This window comes from Ruditapes philippinarum, unplaced genomic scaffold (genome assembly GCF_026571515.1).
Source record: "Ruditapes philippinarum isolate M1 unplaced genomic scaffold, ASM2657151v2 ctg613_1_1_1_1, whole genome shotgun sequence".
NCBI lineage: Eukaryota > Metazoa > Mollusca > Bivalvia > Venerida > Veneridae > Ruditapes > Ruditapes philippinarum.
Genome location: NW_026856642.1, coordinates 156,251 through 174,945, shown reverse-complemented (window position 1 = coordinate 174,945; position 18,695 = coordinate 156,251). Strand labels below are relative to the sequence as shown.

At 33.8% G+C, this 18,695-nt stretch overlaps 1 protein-coding gene across 1 annotated transcript in view; it reads left to right on the top strand.

The window, feature by feature from the left end:
- Positions 1-17,335, top strand: part of LOC132747201 (neurotrypsin-like) — a 31,917-nt gene extending 14,582 nt beyond the window's left edge. Inside the window, exons 4-6 of the mRNA XM_060736533.1 lie at positions 780-1,109; positions 3,570-3,872; positions 16,741-17,335. Of these exons, the coding sequence (XP_060592516.1) occupies positions 780-1,109; positions 3,570-3,872; positions 16,741-17,309 (1,202 nt within the window). The 3' untranslated portion in view covers positions 17,310-17,335. The remainder of the gene's footprint in view (positions 1-779; positions 1,110-3,569; positions 3,873-16,740) is intronic.
- The last annotated feature ends 1,360 nt before the right edge of the window (positions 17,336-18,695 follow it).

Here is an 18,695-nt window from a genome sequence, read left to right as displayed (position 1 = left end):
GTTATTGCCCTTTGTTATTTTTCAAAATTAATTTTTGTCCAGAGCATAACTCAAAAAGCCTTTGAGATATCAAAATGAAACTTCATAGGTGCATAGATCTCACTTAGGAGGTGTGCACTGCACAAGAATGATAACTGTACCTTTTATATTTTTTGAGTTATTGCCCTTTGTTATTTTTCATACTTAATTTTTCAATTCAATTTTTTTCTCAAAAAGTATTTGAGGTATCAACTTGAAACATCATAGGTGGATAGATTTTACTGAGGAGGGATGCAGCACACAAGGATGATAACCTACCCTGCATTATTTTTGAGTTATTGCCCTTTGTTATTTTCAGCCATCAGTATTCACATAGGTTTCAAATCTGTAATCACTATAGCCATCAGTTTTCATTACCAAAAGACCTCTTAAAATGGAATTTTTCTGCTCTACTACATATACATTCTTCCAATGAGCAAACACATTCGGCTGGGGATGGCCATGTTGACATGGCTCTTGTTATAATTTGTTATGATGTAATGATTAAACTGACTGTAGTGGCTGTCAGAGAATAACATCTTAGAAAGTAGTCTCTGTAAATAAATATGAATTTTGACTCCGCCCACTTTCATATTTGTAATCAAAAGTACTTGCTTGACAGGACAACCAAATATAAAAGTTAATGTCAAGGCCTGTTGTATTTCATAGTTCTTTTCAAAAAATAAATAAGGTATAATATGACAAATATTTATTCGGTGAAATTAAATAAAAATTCGTTGTTTGTTTTTTTCCCACTCCAGAATGTGTAGAAATCAGAATTAAAGATGGATATAGCTATGGCCGGTTGGAAGCTAATCAGTATGGGTTCTGGGGACCAATTTGTGATTTTGACTGGACCGATTTGGAAGCCGACGCAGCCTGCCGGGAACTTGGTAAAGCAGGCGGATACGCTTATTACGCTGTGAGTAACTCTGATGATCCCATGGTGGTTGGTCGGTTTAATTGCTCCGGTGGTGAGGGCGCTCTGAAACACTGTGATTTCAAAGGATTTGGAGAGGCTCTCGGTTGTCAGTACCCGATCACTAAAGGATACAGAAGGGCTGCTGGTGTGTTTTGCTATGACCATAAAGGTAAGTCAAGCTTTTTGCAAAATTAATCGGTATAAATTTTTTCTGAAAAATATGATAAATTAATGTGCCGCTGTGTTAACCTGAGAACTTACGTGATGGTGTAGGGGCGACGCTGAATGGGGTACTACTCAAAACCTTTGCTCCACTCCCTTATAACTTGAAAATTTAATTATTGCATAAGGGTGGTGATATTCAAAAGAATTTCATACCTTGAAAATCTTATTAATGCATATTAAAAAATGGTACAAGCTTAACCCAAATGAAGTTTTTCTTACCATATTTCACAAATATCTTATATTTTGTTTCTTGGACTTCAACTGACTCCATGTATCATATGAATTGAGAAAAATGTCTGTTATTTTTATGCCACCGCAGCATCTGCGATGCGGTGGCATATAGCGATTCACCTGTGTGTGCGTGTGTGTGTGTGTTTGTTTGTTTGTTTGTGTGTGTGTGTGTGTGTTATATAGATTATATAGTGAACTTCAAAAATCTTCTTGTGAAAAACCACTGGTCCAATTTCAACCAAACTTGGCAGGATTGATCCTTGGGTGAAGGGCTTCCAAAGTTGTTCAAAGAATTTCATTCCATGCAGAAATCTAAACCAAAAGGAATTTTAAGAATAAATTTTAAAAATCTTCTTGTAAAGACCCAAAAGGCCTAGAGCTTAGATACTTTGCATAAAGCATTGTCTGGTAGACCTCTATCAAGATTGTTCAAATTATAGCCCTGGGGTCAAAATCGGCCCCGCCCCAGGGGTCATTGATTTTCACTATATGTACATATAGTAAAAACTTAAAATACCTTCTTGTATAGACCCAAAAGACCTAGAGCTTTGATATTTTGCATAAGGCATTGTCTGGTAGACCCTTACCAAGATTGTTCAAATGATAGCCCTAGGGTCAAAATCGGCCCCGCCCCGGGGGTCATTGATTTTCACTATATGTCATATAGTAAAAACTTAAAATACCTTCTTGTAAAGACCCAAAAGGCCTAGAGTTTAGATATTTTGCATAAGGCATTGTCTGGTAGACTTCTACCCAGATTGTTCAAATGATAGCCCTAGGGTCAAAATCGGCCCCGCCCCGGGGGTCATTGGTTTTCCTTATATGTATATAGTAAAAACTTGTAGTTAAAACTTAAAAAAAAATTCTAGCAATTGACAAATGCTAGAGGTTAGATATTTTGCATGAAACATTGTGTAGTAAACCTCTAGCAAGATTGTACAAATTATAGCCCTGGGGTCAAAATTGGCCCCACCCCCAGGGGTCATTGATTTTCACTATGTACATATTGTAAAAAAAAGACTTCTTGTCTGACGGTACAAGGCCTAGAGATTTTATATTTGGTATGTAATATCATGGGTCCTCTACTAAAGTTGTTTTAATTATGCCCCTAGTGTTAAAATTGCCCTGCCCCAGAGGCGACTGTTTTCCTTATATGTATCAAGTAAAAACTTGAAAAACTTTCTCTGAATTGACAAAGGCTAGAGGTTAAATATATGGCATTAGACTTTGCGAATTAAACCTCTACCAAGATTGTTCAAATTATAGCCCTTGGGTCAAAATTGGTTCCACCCCGGGGGTCATTGATTTTCATTATGTACATATAGTGAAAAAAAAAAAAAAATTTGTCTGAAGGAACAAGGCATAGAGCTTTGATCTTTGCTATATAATAACATCTATAGGTTCTCTACCAAAGTTGTTCAAATTTTTCCCTTGGTGTCAAAATTGGCCCTGCCCGGGGGCAGTAATTCTCATTATGTACACATAGTAAAAACAGAAAATAAAACAAATGTTTTCTGAATGGGAGAAAGCTACAGCTTAGATATTTGACTTGAAATGTTGTTTGGTGGACCTGTATCAAGATTGTTTTGAATTAAGCCCTTGGGTCAAAATTTTGCCTTGCCCAAGGGGAAAGTGACCTACTTTCTTATCCTTCGATGTACAGCAATGAAATTTTGACCATGTGCACAGTTAAAGTTGTAAAATTGAACTTTGATATCAGGTGATCTAGATTTTGATGATGTGACCTACTTTCTTGTCCTTTGATGTACAGCTATGAAATTTGAACCATGTGCACAGATTAAGATGTAAAGTGAACTCTGATATCAGCTGGATTTAGATTTTAACAAAGTGTCTTACTGTGTTGTCCATTGATAGAGTCATGAAATTTAGGCTGTGTGAAAATATTACCTTCACCACAAAATTCACCAGACTCAAGTGCATTGATATATTCCTACTCTGATCTTTTATTGGATTAACAATAGATTCAACCACTAATCTGATGATAAGAATTAGATAGGTCAGGGATCTATGCATTATGACAATCTTCAATTGTATAAAAACAAAAAATATCTGTTCTATACACTACTATTTAGTGTTGTATTAATGCGGTGGCATAGCATTTTTCTCAAATGCAATCTTGTTTATACTTACAGTCTATTGTTCCTACTTTCAGATGGCGTACAATTTCGTCTCTCCGATCGCTGGTATGGTAAAGTACAGGTAAAACACAACGGGGAATGGGGCCGCGTCTGCAATGCTAACTGGGGTAACAAGGAAGCCAGTACTCTATGTAGACAGCTCGGCTATGTTGACGGACGGGCAGAAAACACTCCGAGTGAAAGCCCAGGAAAAGTACGGATCAATGATGTGAATTGCACCGGATCGGAAAGTTCAATTCTAGAGTGTAGTCATCACTCGAGCTGGACCGGGTCGATGAGCCAGTGTCACGATGCGGAGGTCATCTGCGAAATCAAAAGTACGTTTTTCCTTTGTTTTAAGCACTTAACTAACTTGTGGTTTCCTAAGGGGAAAATATAGCTCGATAAATCAGAAAATTGGAAAATCTGAAACTGAAAATGGAATTTACCCACACATTTGATTTAAACTTTCAATTCAGGATGCATGTTAGATAGCTGAAGCTGTGTAAAAACTCTGGGAAAACTGCTAACAACTGCTAACTGATCACTTTTTAGCTCACCTGAGCTTGCTCAGGGTGAGCTTTTAGGATCGGTGAATGTCCGTCGTCCGTCGTCCGTCCACAATTGCTTGTGAACACTCTAGCGGTCGCATTTTTGCCTCAATCATCATCAAACTTGGTCAGGATGCTTATCTAGTTGAAAGCTCGGATGAGTTCGAACATGGGTCATCTCGGATGAAAAACTAGGTCACAAGAGCTAAAAATAGAAAAACCTTGTGAACACTCTAGAGGTCACATTTTTGACCCAATCATCATCAAACTTGGTCAGGATGTTTGTCTAGGTGATAGCTCGGATGAGTTCGAACATGGGTCATCTCGGATGAAAAACTAGGTCACAGGAGCTAAAAATAGAAAAATCTTGTTAACACTCTAGTGGCTACTGTTGTGATCCAAATATTCTGTTAATTGGTCTGAAAGTTTGTTTTGATGATTTCTAAGTCAAGATCGAACATGGGTCATCTTGGATGAAAAACTAGGTCACACCGCCCAAATATGGAAAAACCTTGTTAACATTCTAGTGGTCACATTTTCGACTCAATTATCATCAAACTTGGTCAGGATGCTTGTCTAGGTAATTGCTTGGATGAGTTCGAAATCGCATGTGAAACTAGGTCACCGGAGCTAAAAATAGAAAAATCTTGTTAACACTCTAGTTGCTACTGTTTTGATCCAAGTATCCTGGAAATTGGTCTGAAAGTTTGTTTTGATGATTTCTAGGTCAAGTTTGAATATGTGTCACCTGGGTAAAAAACTAGGTCGCACTGCTCAAATATGGATAATCCTTGTTAACACTGTAGTGGTCACATTTTTGACTCACCTGTCATGAGACTTGGTCAGAATGCTTGTCTAGGTAATTGTTTGGATGAGTTTGATAATTCAGGTGAGTGATCTAGGGCCATCATGGCCCTCTTGTTTCTTTTACATGCAATATGACCATTGCTTCTTCAGGGGGCATTAAAGAACTTCCCACTTGCTTTATTCTATGACATATTTGAAAGGAGTGACAACTGGTTAAAGAGTCAATTTGTGGAAATTTGATATGCAAAGTAGAATCTCGAGGGCATCTTTAGCTGGCAATTGGGCAAATTTCAATTCATCAAGTTTTTTTCATATTTTGTCTTTCACTAATGAATCTAGGGTTATAATTATTTGAAGGATTTATGAGTTATATATAAAGTTTAAGCAGGTAAGTAAGTACTGGCAAAGAATCAAAAGAACTTTTATAAGATAATTAATTACCTCTTGTTGTAAAGATTTGATATTCGGTTAGAATTTCCCACCATTATACAAACAAACAAATAAAAAACAAATTGTTAACAAGGATTTTATATGAATATACCAATATATGTTAGAATTTCCCACAATTTTACAAACAAAAAAAACAAAAACAAGTAAGGATTTTATATACTGTAAGTCGTTCCTGCAGCAACAAACCTATTCATGTTCAAACTGGATACAGGTAATTAGGTTTAAACAATTGTATTTATATCAGATAGGTATCATATTTGCTGAAGGCACAGTCACTTTGCATATTGTTTAAGATGATTATTTTCTCACTTTCTTGTACTTGAGTCTGACTAACTCCTGACCCTACTTAACATGTGTACAGAACTTGCCCTGGTTATGTTACATCATGAATTTGAAACAGTCCGCAAAATATTTTAGGGATTTCAGTTAGTTTTAGAATTGGATATGCATTTTTTATCCCCTAGCCAAATGCAAAGAGGATGATATTAGAAATGGTCGCCATCAGTGCATCTGTCCTAAATTTTATCCAGAGCATAAGTCTGCCTTGCCTACTCTTAGAGTTATTCCCCTTTATTAGATTTACTTAGAAAATTTGAGGGGATTATATATAACTTGAAAGATGTGTTAAAGTCGGTGTTTACACCAGAAAAACAAACAATGTGAATGTAGCAGTCCAGCCAGACTTTGAGGTGCATTTTGACCAAACTCGACTGCTGGCTGCATTCTAGCCTTTTCATATTGATACCCTTTAAAATAGCAATTGACAGTTCCCAATTCAAAGTCAGGCTAATTCATCCTACAAATATAGTGATGAAAAGGTTAAAGAAGTTATTTACAATAATGAATAGTAAAAATTAGAAACTTATATTATCCAACACGGCGAAGTTGCAAAATAATCCTGGCTAGGGTTGTTTTAGGCTCTTTATGGAATGCAGTGGTAGTGCTGCAAAAAAAGATGGCAAAAAGCATACTGCAATATATTACAAGACACCATTGCAATAAATTTAAAAACTGTTGGCTTAAAATAAGTTCCTTTAAAGTGCTGACTCACAGATGATTTTACGTTGGAAAGTGAATGCCAAGTAAGACTTTTTAAATAAAACCAGAATAACTGAATGTGAACCGCGGTGCAATATATATTTCCTCTGTACCCCAGTATACCGGTGAACCAGTTAACCGTTACAGCTCTAGGCAGTGATAAAATCAATCTCCTATAGTCATTGACCGCTGACTCAGGCTTTAGAATAACCCAACATTTATGACATGAAAAATGAATAGTTTCTGATTTTGGATTCTGCAAGAACATCTGCAGATGTGTTCATATCAAATAAATAAGTTGCTTAAAACTCGTAACTATGCTGTGTTTCCTACTGCTTACATGACTGAAATCTGCTCATTAATAAGAAAAATAGAAAGTCAATATATGGTAATACCTGAATCAGAATAATTGTCTGTATTATAACAGTACTCGTTAACTGTGCTCGACTTTCACATGGCAGCAGGCTGTTTATTCACAGATATTGATTTTTGTTATGTATAAATTCAGGTGTTGAAATGCATAAGTTACTTGTTGTTTTTTTGTGAAGTCAGCTTTGTTAATGAAACGTAATTAAGGTTCGCTTCTTTGTGCTATCTCTGTTTGTGTTCATTTTGCATTTATTATCGTGATTTTTGCACTCTTGTTACCAGTTCAAGGTCAAAATAACAATAACAAATAATGAAATACTGGTTTTATAAAAGTTAAACTATTTTGTATTAATTTCAGAATGGTAATTTTGTAACAAAATTTAAAGAAAAAGTTATGTTTTCACTTTTGACGTTTGAACGAGATTTTAGTTATGAACTAGATTAAAGGTACGAGTGTCAATATCATTCATATGATAATGAGATATGTCTTATGAAAGCGATACCATATCTGTATCATTTTGTTTTTGTTTCATTCATACTATATTTGAAACACGATTCATATTCTGTTTATAAATTCATCTTCTCGTAAACAAGGATGACTCGTGTCAAGGTCTTTTTAATATTTGTGTAATGACGTTAAATATTTTGAAGTTCATTTGTAAAACCTTAACATTGTTAGAACCGGAAATGAATTGTGGTTTAAGTGTTTGCCATCTATATAGAGTCAGGTTGCTAGTTTAAACTTGGAATGACGCAAAATTTCTCCGGGATAGAAGATCTCAGACATTAAGTCTTAATTTTCATTTTCTTCTCACTGTTGTCTTACAAAGTCATGAAGGATTAAAAGTTGGTCCAATGCTTAGAAATTTGTTGTTATTGGTAAGTTATCTGGGAAAGCCAGTTTTTGAAATGACCATCATGATACAGTATGTCCAAAATGTGTTAAAATCAGAATAAAAAAAAACAAACAGAAAACATTGTTTTGTTGTTGTATGTTTGTTTTATGCCGATGAGAAAATTTAATTGTGTGTGGGTGAGAAAATTTAATTGTGTGTGGGTGAGAAAATTTAATTGTGTGTGGGTGAGAAAATTGATTTGTGTGTGGGTGAGAAAACTGAATTGTGTGCGTGCTAGGGATGAGTGTAAATGATTAACCCACCTTGAACCCTTCCTGTAGACTATGAAATGTTCATAAAGTAAACTTTTCCTTGCTAACTACTTTGTTTATAATTAGCCCTTCTGACTGACCCATTCTAAATTCTGCTTGTCTGAAAATGTTTTTTGAAAAAAAAAAGAGTTAACTACAGCAACATTTTCCTGGTTTAAAGACGGTAACTGTCAGAGCTGTATTATTGTCCTGTATAGATTAGCGCATGAAGAGACACCTGGGGTCTTTCTTCGGTAATAATGTCTTAAAAGTGCCGATTTGACCTTCAGAACATCCGTTTAACTTAAAATCAACCAAATCAGTCAGAAAGAAAGAAATATTGTTCCCCAGATAAAATATTTGATTTAAGATATTTTTCGGATGATAATAAGAAAAAAGTTTTGCAGAAACTGTGAATAAATAATAATAAAAGTAATAATGATAATAATGATAATTTCGGACAATAATAAGACATTTTTTTTGCAGAAACTGTGAATAAATAATAATTATAATGATAATATAAATAATAATAATAATAATTATAATAATAATTATTGCTCGATAAGAAAAGTAAGAATTGTATTTATACATGAATGATTCTTTACAAATCATTGAAAAAGGACTGGTTTACCGTTGTTGTGTGTGTTTTTTTTATATCGATTACGTAGTTAACTGTACACTGTAATTAATACTAATTTTGTGCTATATTTAACTCTCGTTAACGCTGTCATACTGATTTAGATAATGAAAAAAAATGAATTCAGTCAAGGCTAGTGTAGAGTGACCTTCGCCAGTATAGGGTTTTATCTGTTTTAGAAAAGTCACGATAAATGAAAAAATGTGGTTCGGTCGTATCATATAGTCTTCAGAGGAAATGACCTTGAAATTTTAATGCTTTATGTTAAAGTATCGAATTTCCATATTTCCTAAAGTAGGAGCAAAAAAAATTAGGATATATTTTGAATGAACGTAGTTTCCGAATAAAGGTAGTTATGCACAGAGATATGTTTTACATAAAAAAATATCATATACCTGAACCATGTGATCTCTTAGAATAATGATAGGTATTTTATAAAACACCTGTCAAATTGAGTTGAATTAGTAATATATCTCAAAACATTGGCAATTATTAAATATTATGGTGATTGACCAATATTTGATAGTGGAAATTGTTTTTGATACAATATAGAAACTACCTAAATTATGAAAAGATTGCGACTCTCAATTTAAAGAAAAGAGCAATTAACCGATACATTCTGAATGTTATTTATGGAAATTTTTGTTGGGCACATGAATTATTGGTTTTTTCTTTAATGTAAAATATGAAATTGAACAAAATTGCGGCAAAATGTCAAGTTATTTTTATTTTTTACCGGTTTACTGACCATTAACACTTGGATGAGCATAATGCAACTTTAATTTAACCTATACCACTCTAAATATCTTAAATGGACTTGTCCATCTTTCAATTTGGACAAAACCATTCATCATTTTAAGGGGAAAAGTTGAAAATAATTATGTTTGTGAATGAATAGTGAACAGTGCAGACCAATTAATCAACCAACAAGAATGCGCTGGCTGGACAGAACTAATGGTCTGAAATTGAAAGGTAATTTACGGCAAAATGTAAACTTATCTTCTCTTTCATTGTCCTGCACTTATTACATGGATGTGCATATTGCCACTTTAAAGAAAAAATTCCAGAAAACATATTTTTGAGTTTTGACAGTACTTTAAGAAGCACATAAATTTAATGTTATATAAATGGGAAAAGATGTCATATATAGTATATAAATAGAAAACAGTTTATTTATGACCATCTCCCATTCATTGACTGTGTGTAAAACAGGAAATGCAATTTAAGACAATTTTTCATTTTCTTACACTTTCATACTATTTTGAAAGTTTGGTAGGTGTATTTAAAGAAAGACACATCCTCTTCATTTGTGCGAATTTTTTATACGGAAATTAAAAAAAATGTTCTGAATAAATGACAGTAAAAAATGTTGTTGTTGAGCTACAAATTAATTTTAATTTACTATCAAGTAACTATTATTGCTGATGAAGGGTCGTTAGAACTGAAACCGGTAGGTTATTAAATTACTGAACCTGCACTAGTGTTGAGACTTTTTTGTTGTTGTATTTCTCTATTTCTAATCTTATTTTGATTACTTTTCAAGTGTATTAAAGCTATTTTTCTGAAACCTATAGTAAGGAAATAATTTTTTGAAGTTTGAAAAAAGAATAATCGCAAAAATACCTTTATGAAAGAAAATAATTTTGATATGTTTGTGTGTTTTCTTCTTTAGCGTGAAATACTGCATGCACTGAATAGCAAAAATCTTACTTAAAGTGTATAAAGCTATATATCTGATGCAAAAATTATTGTTTGAATTTTAAAAAAGTATACATCCAAAATGTTTGTATGAAATAAATATGGTAATTTATTGCCTTAAAAGCGAATGGCGCATGCACAAAATCATTGCTAAACGGATAAAACCCTACTTAAAATAGCAAAATAATATTTTGTTCCGGAACATTTTATTCTGTTTACGTACATTATTCATGTGTATTAAATAACAGAGACATTCTATGTTACAACTTTTTTCGGGAATCAACCATATAATAATGGAACCAATATAATTTTACTGTTGATAAATTTTATTAAAATATTTCATAAGATATAGATTTATACCCTTTAAGATAGCAGCATAATCATTCGATTCTGTTTATTTACAATATCCATATATGTTATACAACTTGAGATACTCCATCTGACAACTCTTTCTAGAATCTACCGTAGCATTATGGAAACAACGCTTATAAATTTTATAAAAATATTTAGTTTTGATATTTAGCTCGACTGTTTTTTCTTTGAAAAAAAAGTAGAGGTATTGTTATAGTCCTGGCGGCGTTGCCGTCCGCAAACTTATACCTGGATCATTACTTTTTCAGTTCTTGGTGTATTGTCTTCATACTTGGCCACAACAACCTTTGGGACAAGACCTTTCAGTAGATCACACTCACCCTGACCTTCATCCATAAATGACCTTGACCTTTTAATTATATGCAGCATTAATGGATGAATCTTTGCTTTTATTTCTCATGTCTTTTCTTTAAAGAAAACAAAAAACAAAACAAAACCAAAAACAAATAACTTTGATGTATAGAAGTATATTGTAAAACTTCATAATTTCAATAGTACAGTCACACCATGGTGATTAGCATGCACAAAAATTTGTGTAGTAGTCAAGTTTTGCAAAGTATAATTTAAAAAACAAAACAAAAAGAATGCATAAAAGATAATGTTTCATTAAGATTCGAACCTACAACCTTCACTAGAAACTAAGAGTAATAACTCCTTATCACCTAGGCTTAGGTTAGGCAAGTGTTGTGTTGGTAAACTTCAAGTTTATACATAAACCATGTATATCATTATGCCATACTTAAAAATCCGTATATACCTTGGAATCCGACAATTACCAACAAAAGGTCAGTGAATGTTTAAATGTCTCAGGTCAATATTGCCAAACAATACAATAATACAATGGAAACAAAAATGGGAGGCAATGTAGAGGCAGTTATTGCAATTTTCAGTTACATTTTTCCTATAAGCCTTATGAAAAATATATTTTCTAACATACTTTGTTATCACTTATCAGCCTTGAAACTTGTTTGTTAAGTGTCGTGTTTATTTAGTATCCAGTTCTTTTGCAAAGCCCCAGCGGCGGGAAAGAAACAAATATCTATATTGAACTGTTTGTATGCACCTAGTAATCTTTGATATAAATGGTTCGAAAATATCTTTTTGCATTCACATAATTTCCTATTCACCTTGATAGTTAAATGACCTCCGTAAATGACCTCCGTCTGGCGTTTTTCATTTTAAATTCCTTGTAGATTATACAGCTTTGAAATCAATCGTAATTATAAGGTGATAAATATATATATACTGTATTCTTCCCATTTAATGCCCCCCCTCTTATTAGCACCCCCAGCCCCACCACATTCTGTAGAAGAAAAATCTAACCTTACAGATTTTTAACTCATGAGAGAGCAGTCAAATTATCCAAATATTTTGATTAAAAAAAAATGCCACCAGGGCGTTAAATGGAAACAATGCAGTGAATGTTATTCTTTATTTGCATCTTGGGCTTTATTTAGGACCCTTACCACTTTGTAAAATGAACTTGTCCAGCTTTCAATCTGGAAAGTTTCAAAATACATGTATGTGCTAATTGCGGACCACAATTAGACACACTGATTATGGAACAGTGCAGACTAAAGTGAGGCTGTTGCTGGTCTGCACTCAGGTCAAGTGGGTAGAATCTGTTGTCATGAAGGTGACATTTCTTGTATACTCTTTTCATTTTTTATGTTCCATTTCAATCTGGAAAGTCTCAAAATACATGTATGTGCTGATTGCGGACCACAATTAGACACACTAATTAGGGAACAGTGCAGACTACAATAAGACTGTGTGTAAAAGTGAGGCTGTTGCTGGTCTGCACTGGTCACGTGGGTAGAATCTGTTGTCATGAAGGTTACATTATTTTCTTGTATATCTTTAATTTTTATTTTATTTTATTTTTGTAAGCTGTGAAATTAATTGTATTTATAAGGTAAATGTAAGTAAAGGACAGAGCATTTAAACACGAGGCTATTTGATTTGTAGGTTGAAGCATAGCCCCCAAGTATAAATAAGATTGCTGAGTATTTTGATTTTTGATATTCTTTCTCTTTTGTATCATAGGCAAAATGAAAACATGTTCCCTGTTATCAAAATATGAAACCCCAGAAATAACTAACCAATGATCGAGCATCTGTATATGACTTTTCTATCACTTTGATTCACTTGTAATCCCTTTCTCTGTCGTTGCAATAAATAAACCCCAGAAAAAAAATGAGCCAGTCAATAAAGTGCAAGTAGCTAATACCTGCACTCAAGTTAACACACTGTGCATGTATGTGTATACGATGTAACTCTAGAAAGGTCCCCAAACTATGATACAATAAATATTATTCTATGTATTGAAGATTGTATTTAAGAAAGTAGATTAAAAACGTTACTTATGGTATCACTCTGATAAGCAGTGATATTTTTGTAAAGGAATGTGTAATAAGGTTTGATAATAAACATGTCACTATAAACATTATAGTGTGGTTCAGAAAGGAATGTTTCGGTGAATAAAGAAAGCTTATGTCATGCACATTTTAGAGAGAAAAAAAATATAACATGATTCTTTATCAGAGATCCCTATGTACAATGGTTCTTGTTACTCATATTTTATATTTATACCTAATAAAGTGTATGTTCCGCGTTCATCATTCTTAGAAAAAAAAAAAGACTGCGCAAACAATTGTATTACATTTACAAAGAAGAAAAAACAAAACAGTATACATGTACATTACCAGATAAAATTATGTGAATAGGCAATATTAAATTGCAAATTTTTAATATGCATTACACAGGGCACCAACGGTTTTTTGTACATGTATGTACAAGAAAAACAAATGATGAAATATGGAATCATTTAGCACAAGTTCAGACAAATATAACAAAGTACGGAATCAGACAAATATCTTTATGCAAGAATGGCACTAATGCACCTTTTACATGCATGAACACCTGCAGCTGCCCTCGGACGTATGTATCATGACTATCAAGGGTGTTGAAATCGCCATCATGCCTATGCAGGCCTTTCTTTTTTTTTCACTAATTTTTGGGAATGCCACCAACATCATGATGGAATTGGGAAAAGTCCAAAATAAGAATGTTACATAAACTTTATAGAATTTTGTAAACACATAATTAATGTTATGTATAAAAGAATAGTTTCTCTATGTCCATATTTTCTTGTGTTAGTTTAAAGGGGTTTCCATTTTGAGTAAAACATACTCTGTTTTTTTAAAAAAAAATAGTAATAATAAAAAAAAAAGAAGTTAAAACAGACTGTTAATTGGGATTTTATTTGCTAAAAAGAAATTGGAAAAATAACATAATTATGTTTTGGCATTGGGCTTTATAATGAAAAAAATGTTCAGAAATTACTGTACCAGTAAGCATTATGGCATTGCCAGTGAATAAATCATGACAGGAAGCAAATTATGCATTGTGCAATTTATATGTAGTAAACAACATTCCATAGAAAAACCACAAATGCTGACCCTCGTAAAATAGTAAATGATGTGTACCAATAAATTGAACTTAATAAAATACTCTTATACTGTTAACTTGAAACATGAAACATGACAATATAACTTCAAATATAAAATTCTCAAATTAACTCATGAGTCAGCAAACTGTCTTTCACAAACAACAACAACTACAACAACATGAACAACAAAAATAAAATTCCTATAAATCAATACAGTTATAGAAGATAATAGGCGGCCATGAACTTTCTCTAGTGACGCATCTGACATTTAGGTTTGGACAAAACAGTCTAGTCGCCCTGTAAGTTGTTTTTGATGTAATCACAATTTTTTTACGTTTATGAATTTTAAGAGACCTTGAAGGCCGTACACAGATAACAATCTGTTGTGTAATGTTTTATTTGCGGTTAAAAATATATTTTAGAACCTGTTTGTATAACGTGGGATGAGAACGAATATTAATTAGTGTTATATTTTGATGTCTGCTGTAGTTGGAAGGTCTAATAAGCCCTTGCTACTGTTAATATCTTGAATGCATGGATAAAAGTTTTATACCTGAAGTTCAGGATTTTCAGTCTCCTCAAAGCCTTCTATTTCCCTATGTAAACTATACAAAAAACTGCTTTAAAATTTCCAACTTTTACCTATGTAAATGGACTAGTCAAACTTATTAATCTGGACAAAACCATTGATAGTTTTTAGGGAATTTTTTTGAAAAACTTTAGTACTGACTGAAAAGTGAGGAGTGCTGGCCATGATCAGACAGTATTGTTGTGCCGGCTGATTTTGGTCTGCACTTAGTGCATGGGTAGATTCATTTGCTTCTTGCAGCCTCAGAGTTAGTCTTGTGTCCATCAACCTTTGATTCAAGAAGTGGACCATAGTGATAATTTGTTACTATAGTTATTATGGAAAAATCAGTTTTTGTACAAGTATAGACACCAAGTAAAGGCATAAAACCACAACTTAGTAATTAAAACCTAGTAACCGTCTGCTTGCATTGAAATTATTAAGCCCCAGTATTATTTAGAGCCAGACAAGCCTGAACATTGCCAGAATCTGTACTTCTGTTCAAATTTTCATTTTGTTATACCCAAAATTGATATTGACAGTACCAAAAAATGGAAGCTGGACAAGTTTGTATAAGAAATTAAGCAAATTTGATCTCCAACATAATATATATCGGCCATTTACCTCTCACCGCTGATTCAGAAATTATTTAGGATAAGTGGAGAAGAAAATTGGGAAGAAATTGGTTAGTACTGGTTAAGTTATCCAGGAAAGTCATTTTAGTGGATTGATTACTGGTTTGTTATGCAGTAAAGTCAGTTTGGTGGATTGATCACTGGTTAGTTATCCAGTAAAGTCAGTTTGGTGGATTGATTACTGGTTAGTTATCCAGTAGAGTCAGTTTGGTGGATTGATTACTGGTGAGTTATCCAGTAAAGTCAGTTTGGTGGATTGATAACTGCCTAGTTATCCAGTAAAGTCAGTTTGGTGGATTGATTACTGGTGAGTTATCCAGTAAAGTCATTTTGGTGGATTGATTACTGGTTAGTTATCCAGTAGAATCAGTTTGGTGGATTGATTACTGGTTAAAGTTATCCAGTAAAGTCAGTTTGGTGGATTGATAACTGCCTAGTTATCCAGTAAAGTCAGTTTGGTGGATTGATCACTGGTTATTTATCCAGTAAAATCAGTTTGGTGGATTGATCACTGGTAAGTTATCAAGTAAAGTCAGTTTGGTGGATTAATCGCTGAGATATTACCATGACTGTGTTAAAATTTTGCGGGAAAAATCTTAGATGAAGTTGCCAATTAGTATTCAGCCCTGTCAAACTGCATGGCACTAAAGACAGTAAGAATTATGGCATATATTAAGTCTGTAACAGCTAATTTACCATTCCTTGTAGGGTGGTTTAATCTTTTATTTACAAAAAAGAGATATCCTTGAAAAATGAATTGACATCACGGTTTTGATTGAATATATGACATTAGATGATTATAAATTTTATACATATCCTGCTCACAGAAGTAACAGCTCATTAAATATTTGGCACTTATATCCTGCTAAAATTTCAATTTTATTTTATGCGTGGGATAGCAGCTATAAATGTTTAAAATAAGTGAGAAAGTGCCAGTTTTCTTTTAGTCAGATATATTAATCAATTTTAAAATTAATTCCTTTAATGACTTTGGGTTTATAAATATTTTTATTGGTACTGGTTGATAATCAATATTTCTGTTGTTACTTGTGGGGGATATTGATTCGTGCCTGTTGATTTCTGAAAATAAATAGTTACTTCTGAACTTGCTGTTTTTTTCCCTAGCTAATCATGGGGTACAAACAAACTGTTACAGTAACAATTTGGTTAAAGTGTAGCTCTTCCAAGGAACAGGTGAAAGTCAAGTAATAAGTAATAAGAAATAATTCATTTGCCATAATTCCGTCCAGTTCTAAAATGTACTTCACATGAAGGATGAATAACTTAGGTAGACCAAAGAAATTTCAATAAATGTACATTTGAATTAACATATAATGTTCAATTTATAAAAAAGAGTGGGGCACAGTCTTTTGATATTTAAGGCAGATTTTTATTTTTTCCATATTATATTTAGGCAATTTTGTTACTATTATAGTAACAAGTGTATAAATACATTAAAACATTATTTATTCTATAATTTCAGTATGCGGTACCATGGACGTCAGAAACTCGGTAGATTCATTGAACCAGTTACGCTACTGTAATGTGATCGAAGGAAACCTGACGATACTCCTGATAGCTGGCAAGTGGGAAGATTTTCAGAAATACAGCTTTCCAAACCTTGTAGAAATCACAGAATATCTGGTGCTGTTCAGAGTCGATAATTTACGAAGTCTAAATCACTTGTTTCCGAACCTCGCCATCATTCGCGGAGATCGACTGTTCAACGATTATGCATTGGTCGCCTTTGAAATGCCCGATCTCGTGGAACTTGGTTTGTCAAGTTTGGTGTCGATTCCTAGAGGTGCCATCAGATTGGAGAAAAATCCGAACCTATGTTATATTGAAACGATTGACTGGGAGAAAATAACAACGGGAGTGACGATGTCGGAGAACTACTTTAAAGGCAATAAAGATGTACAAGAATGCGTTAACAAGTGTCCGAGTAACTGTGATCAAACATTAGAATACGATAAGAAAATGCCTAGATGCTGGACGATAAACGACTGCCAGAAAATGCTATGTAAGTACGAATATGAGTGGTTCATTTGATAGACTAGTATCAAGAAATCTAAGGATTGCTGGCCGCATGAGATCATTACAATGTCAGGGGAAAACCATTGTTTTCATTGAGCAAGAAACTTTACACTCATAGCTTAGTACTGGTTGGTTCCGGGAATGGATATAAGAGTGTTTCAATAAGCTTATAGCTTCCAACACAATTAAACTAAAGTAAATTTGTACAAACTGAAACAAAAGACGAATTGTTACTCCCTTGGAGCTTGCGTATCTAATGAAACAATATACTGAGACGGACAGTTATGAATTTTTAGCTCACCTGTCACAAAGTGACAGGGTGAGCTTTTGTGATCCCTTTTGTCCGGCGTCCGTCCGTCGTCCGTCCGGCGTCCGTCCGTCCGTAAACTTTTACTTTAAATGACATCTCCTCATAAACCACTAAGCCAATTTCTTCCAAACTTCACAGGAATGTTCCTTTGGTGGTCACCTTTAAAAATTGTTCAAAGAATTTAATTCCATGCAGAACTCTGGTTGCCATGGCAACCAAAAGAAAAAACTTCAAATATCTTCTTTTAAAAAACCCAAAGAGCTAGAGCTTAGATATTTGGCATGAAACATCTTCTAGTGAGTGTCTACCAAGTTTGTTCAAATTAAAGGCCTGGGTCAAAATTGGCCCCCCCCCAGAGGTCATTATTTTCCCCTATATGAATAGTAAAAACTAAAAAAACTTTTTTTAAAAAAACCCATAGAGCTAGACAAAGAATTTAGTAACATTTCCCCTTTATGGGTGTCTCCCAAAGTTTGTTCAAATAAAAGCCGGGGGTCAAATTGGCCCTTTTCCCAGGGTCATTTTTTTTCCCCTAAATGATATAGTAAAAATTTAGGGGGGGGGGGGGCTGGGGGGCGGAGGTCATTGTTTTTCATTTTTTGTGTAGTAAAAACTTAACATCATGAAAATCTTCTAATGGGTGTCTTCCCAAATTTGTCAAAAAAACTCTGGGTTTAAAATGGCCCGCTCCGGGGGGCCCATATAAGGTGACGACCTCGGGGCCCTCAGGCCCTCTGTTTTTCTCGATTTGTTTCTCGGGTACATGCATTTTATTGGTCAGAAACCTTCACAAAAGGACACTGACCAATAAAAACATAAGATTTAGGACATATCTAAGAAAAAAAGTTTTATAACCTCGACATCTGATGTCATCTGCAGAGACAGTGGTCATGTCTCAAGTACGGCTCAAACCTACGGTCCCTTGGATGAGAGGCAGACTTGTTTATCACAAGGCCACCGTTTTCCCCTCCAATAAATGATTGGAAAACAAAGTTACGCAATTTGTACTATAGCTGGCTAACTGAGGACATACCTCTTAACTGATTTAATCTGTACATTAAACCCTGCCCATATTGATTATTCCTTCCATT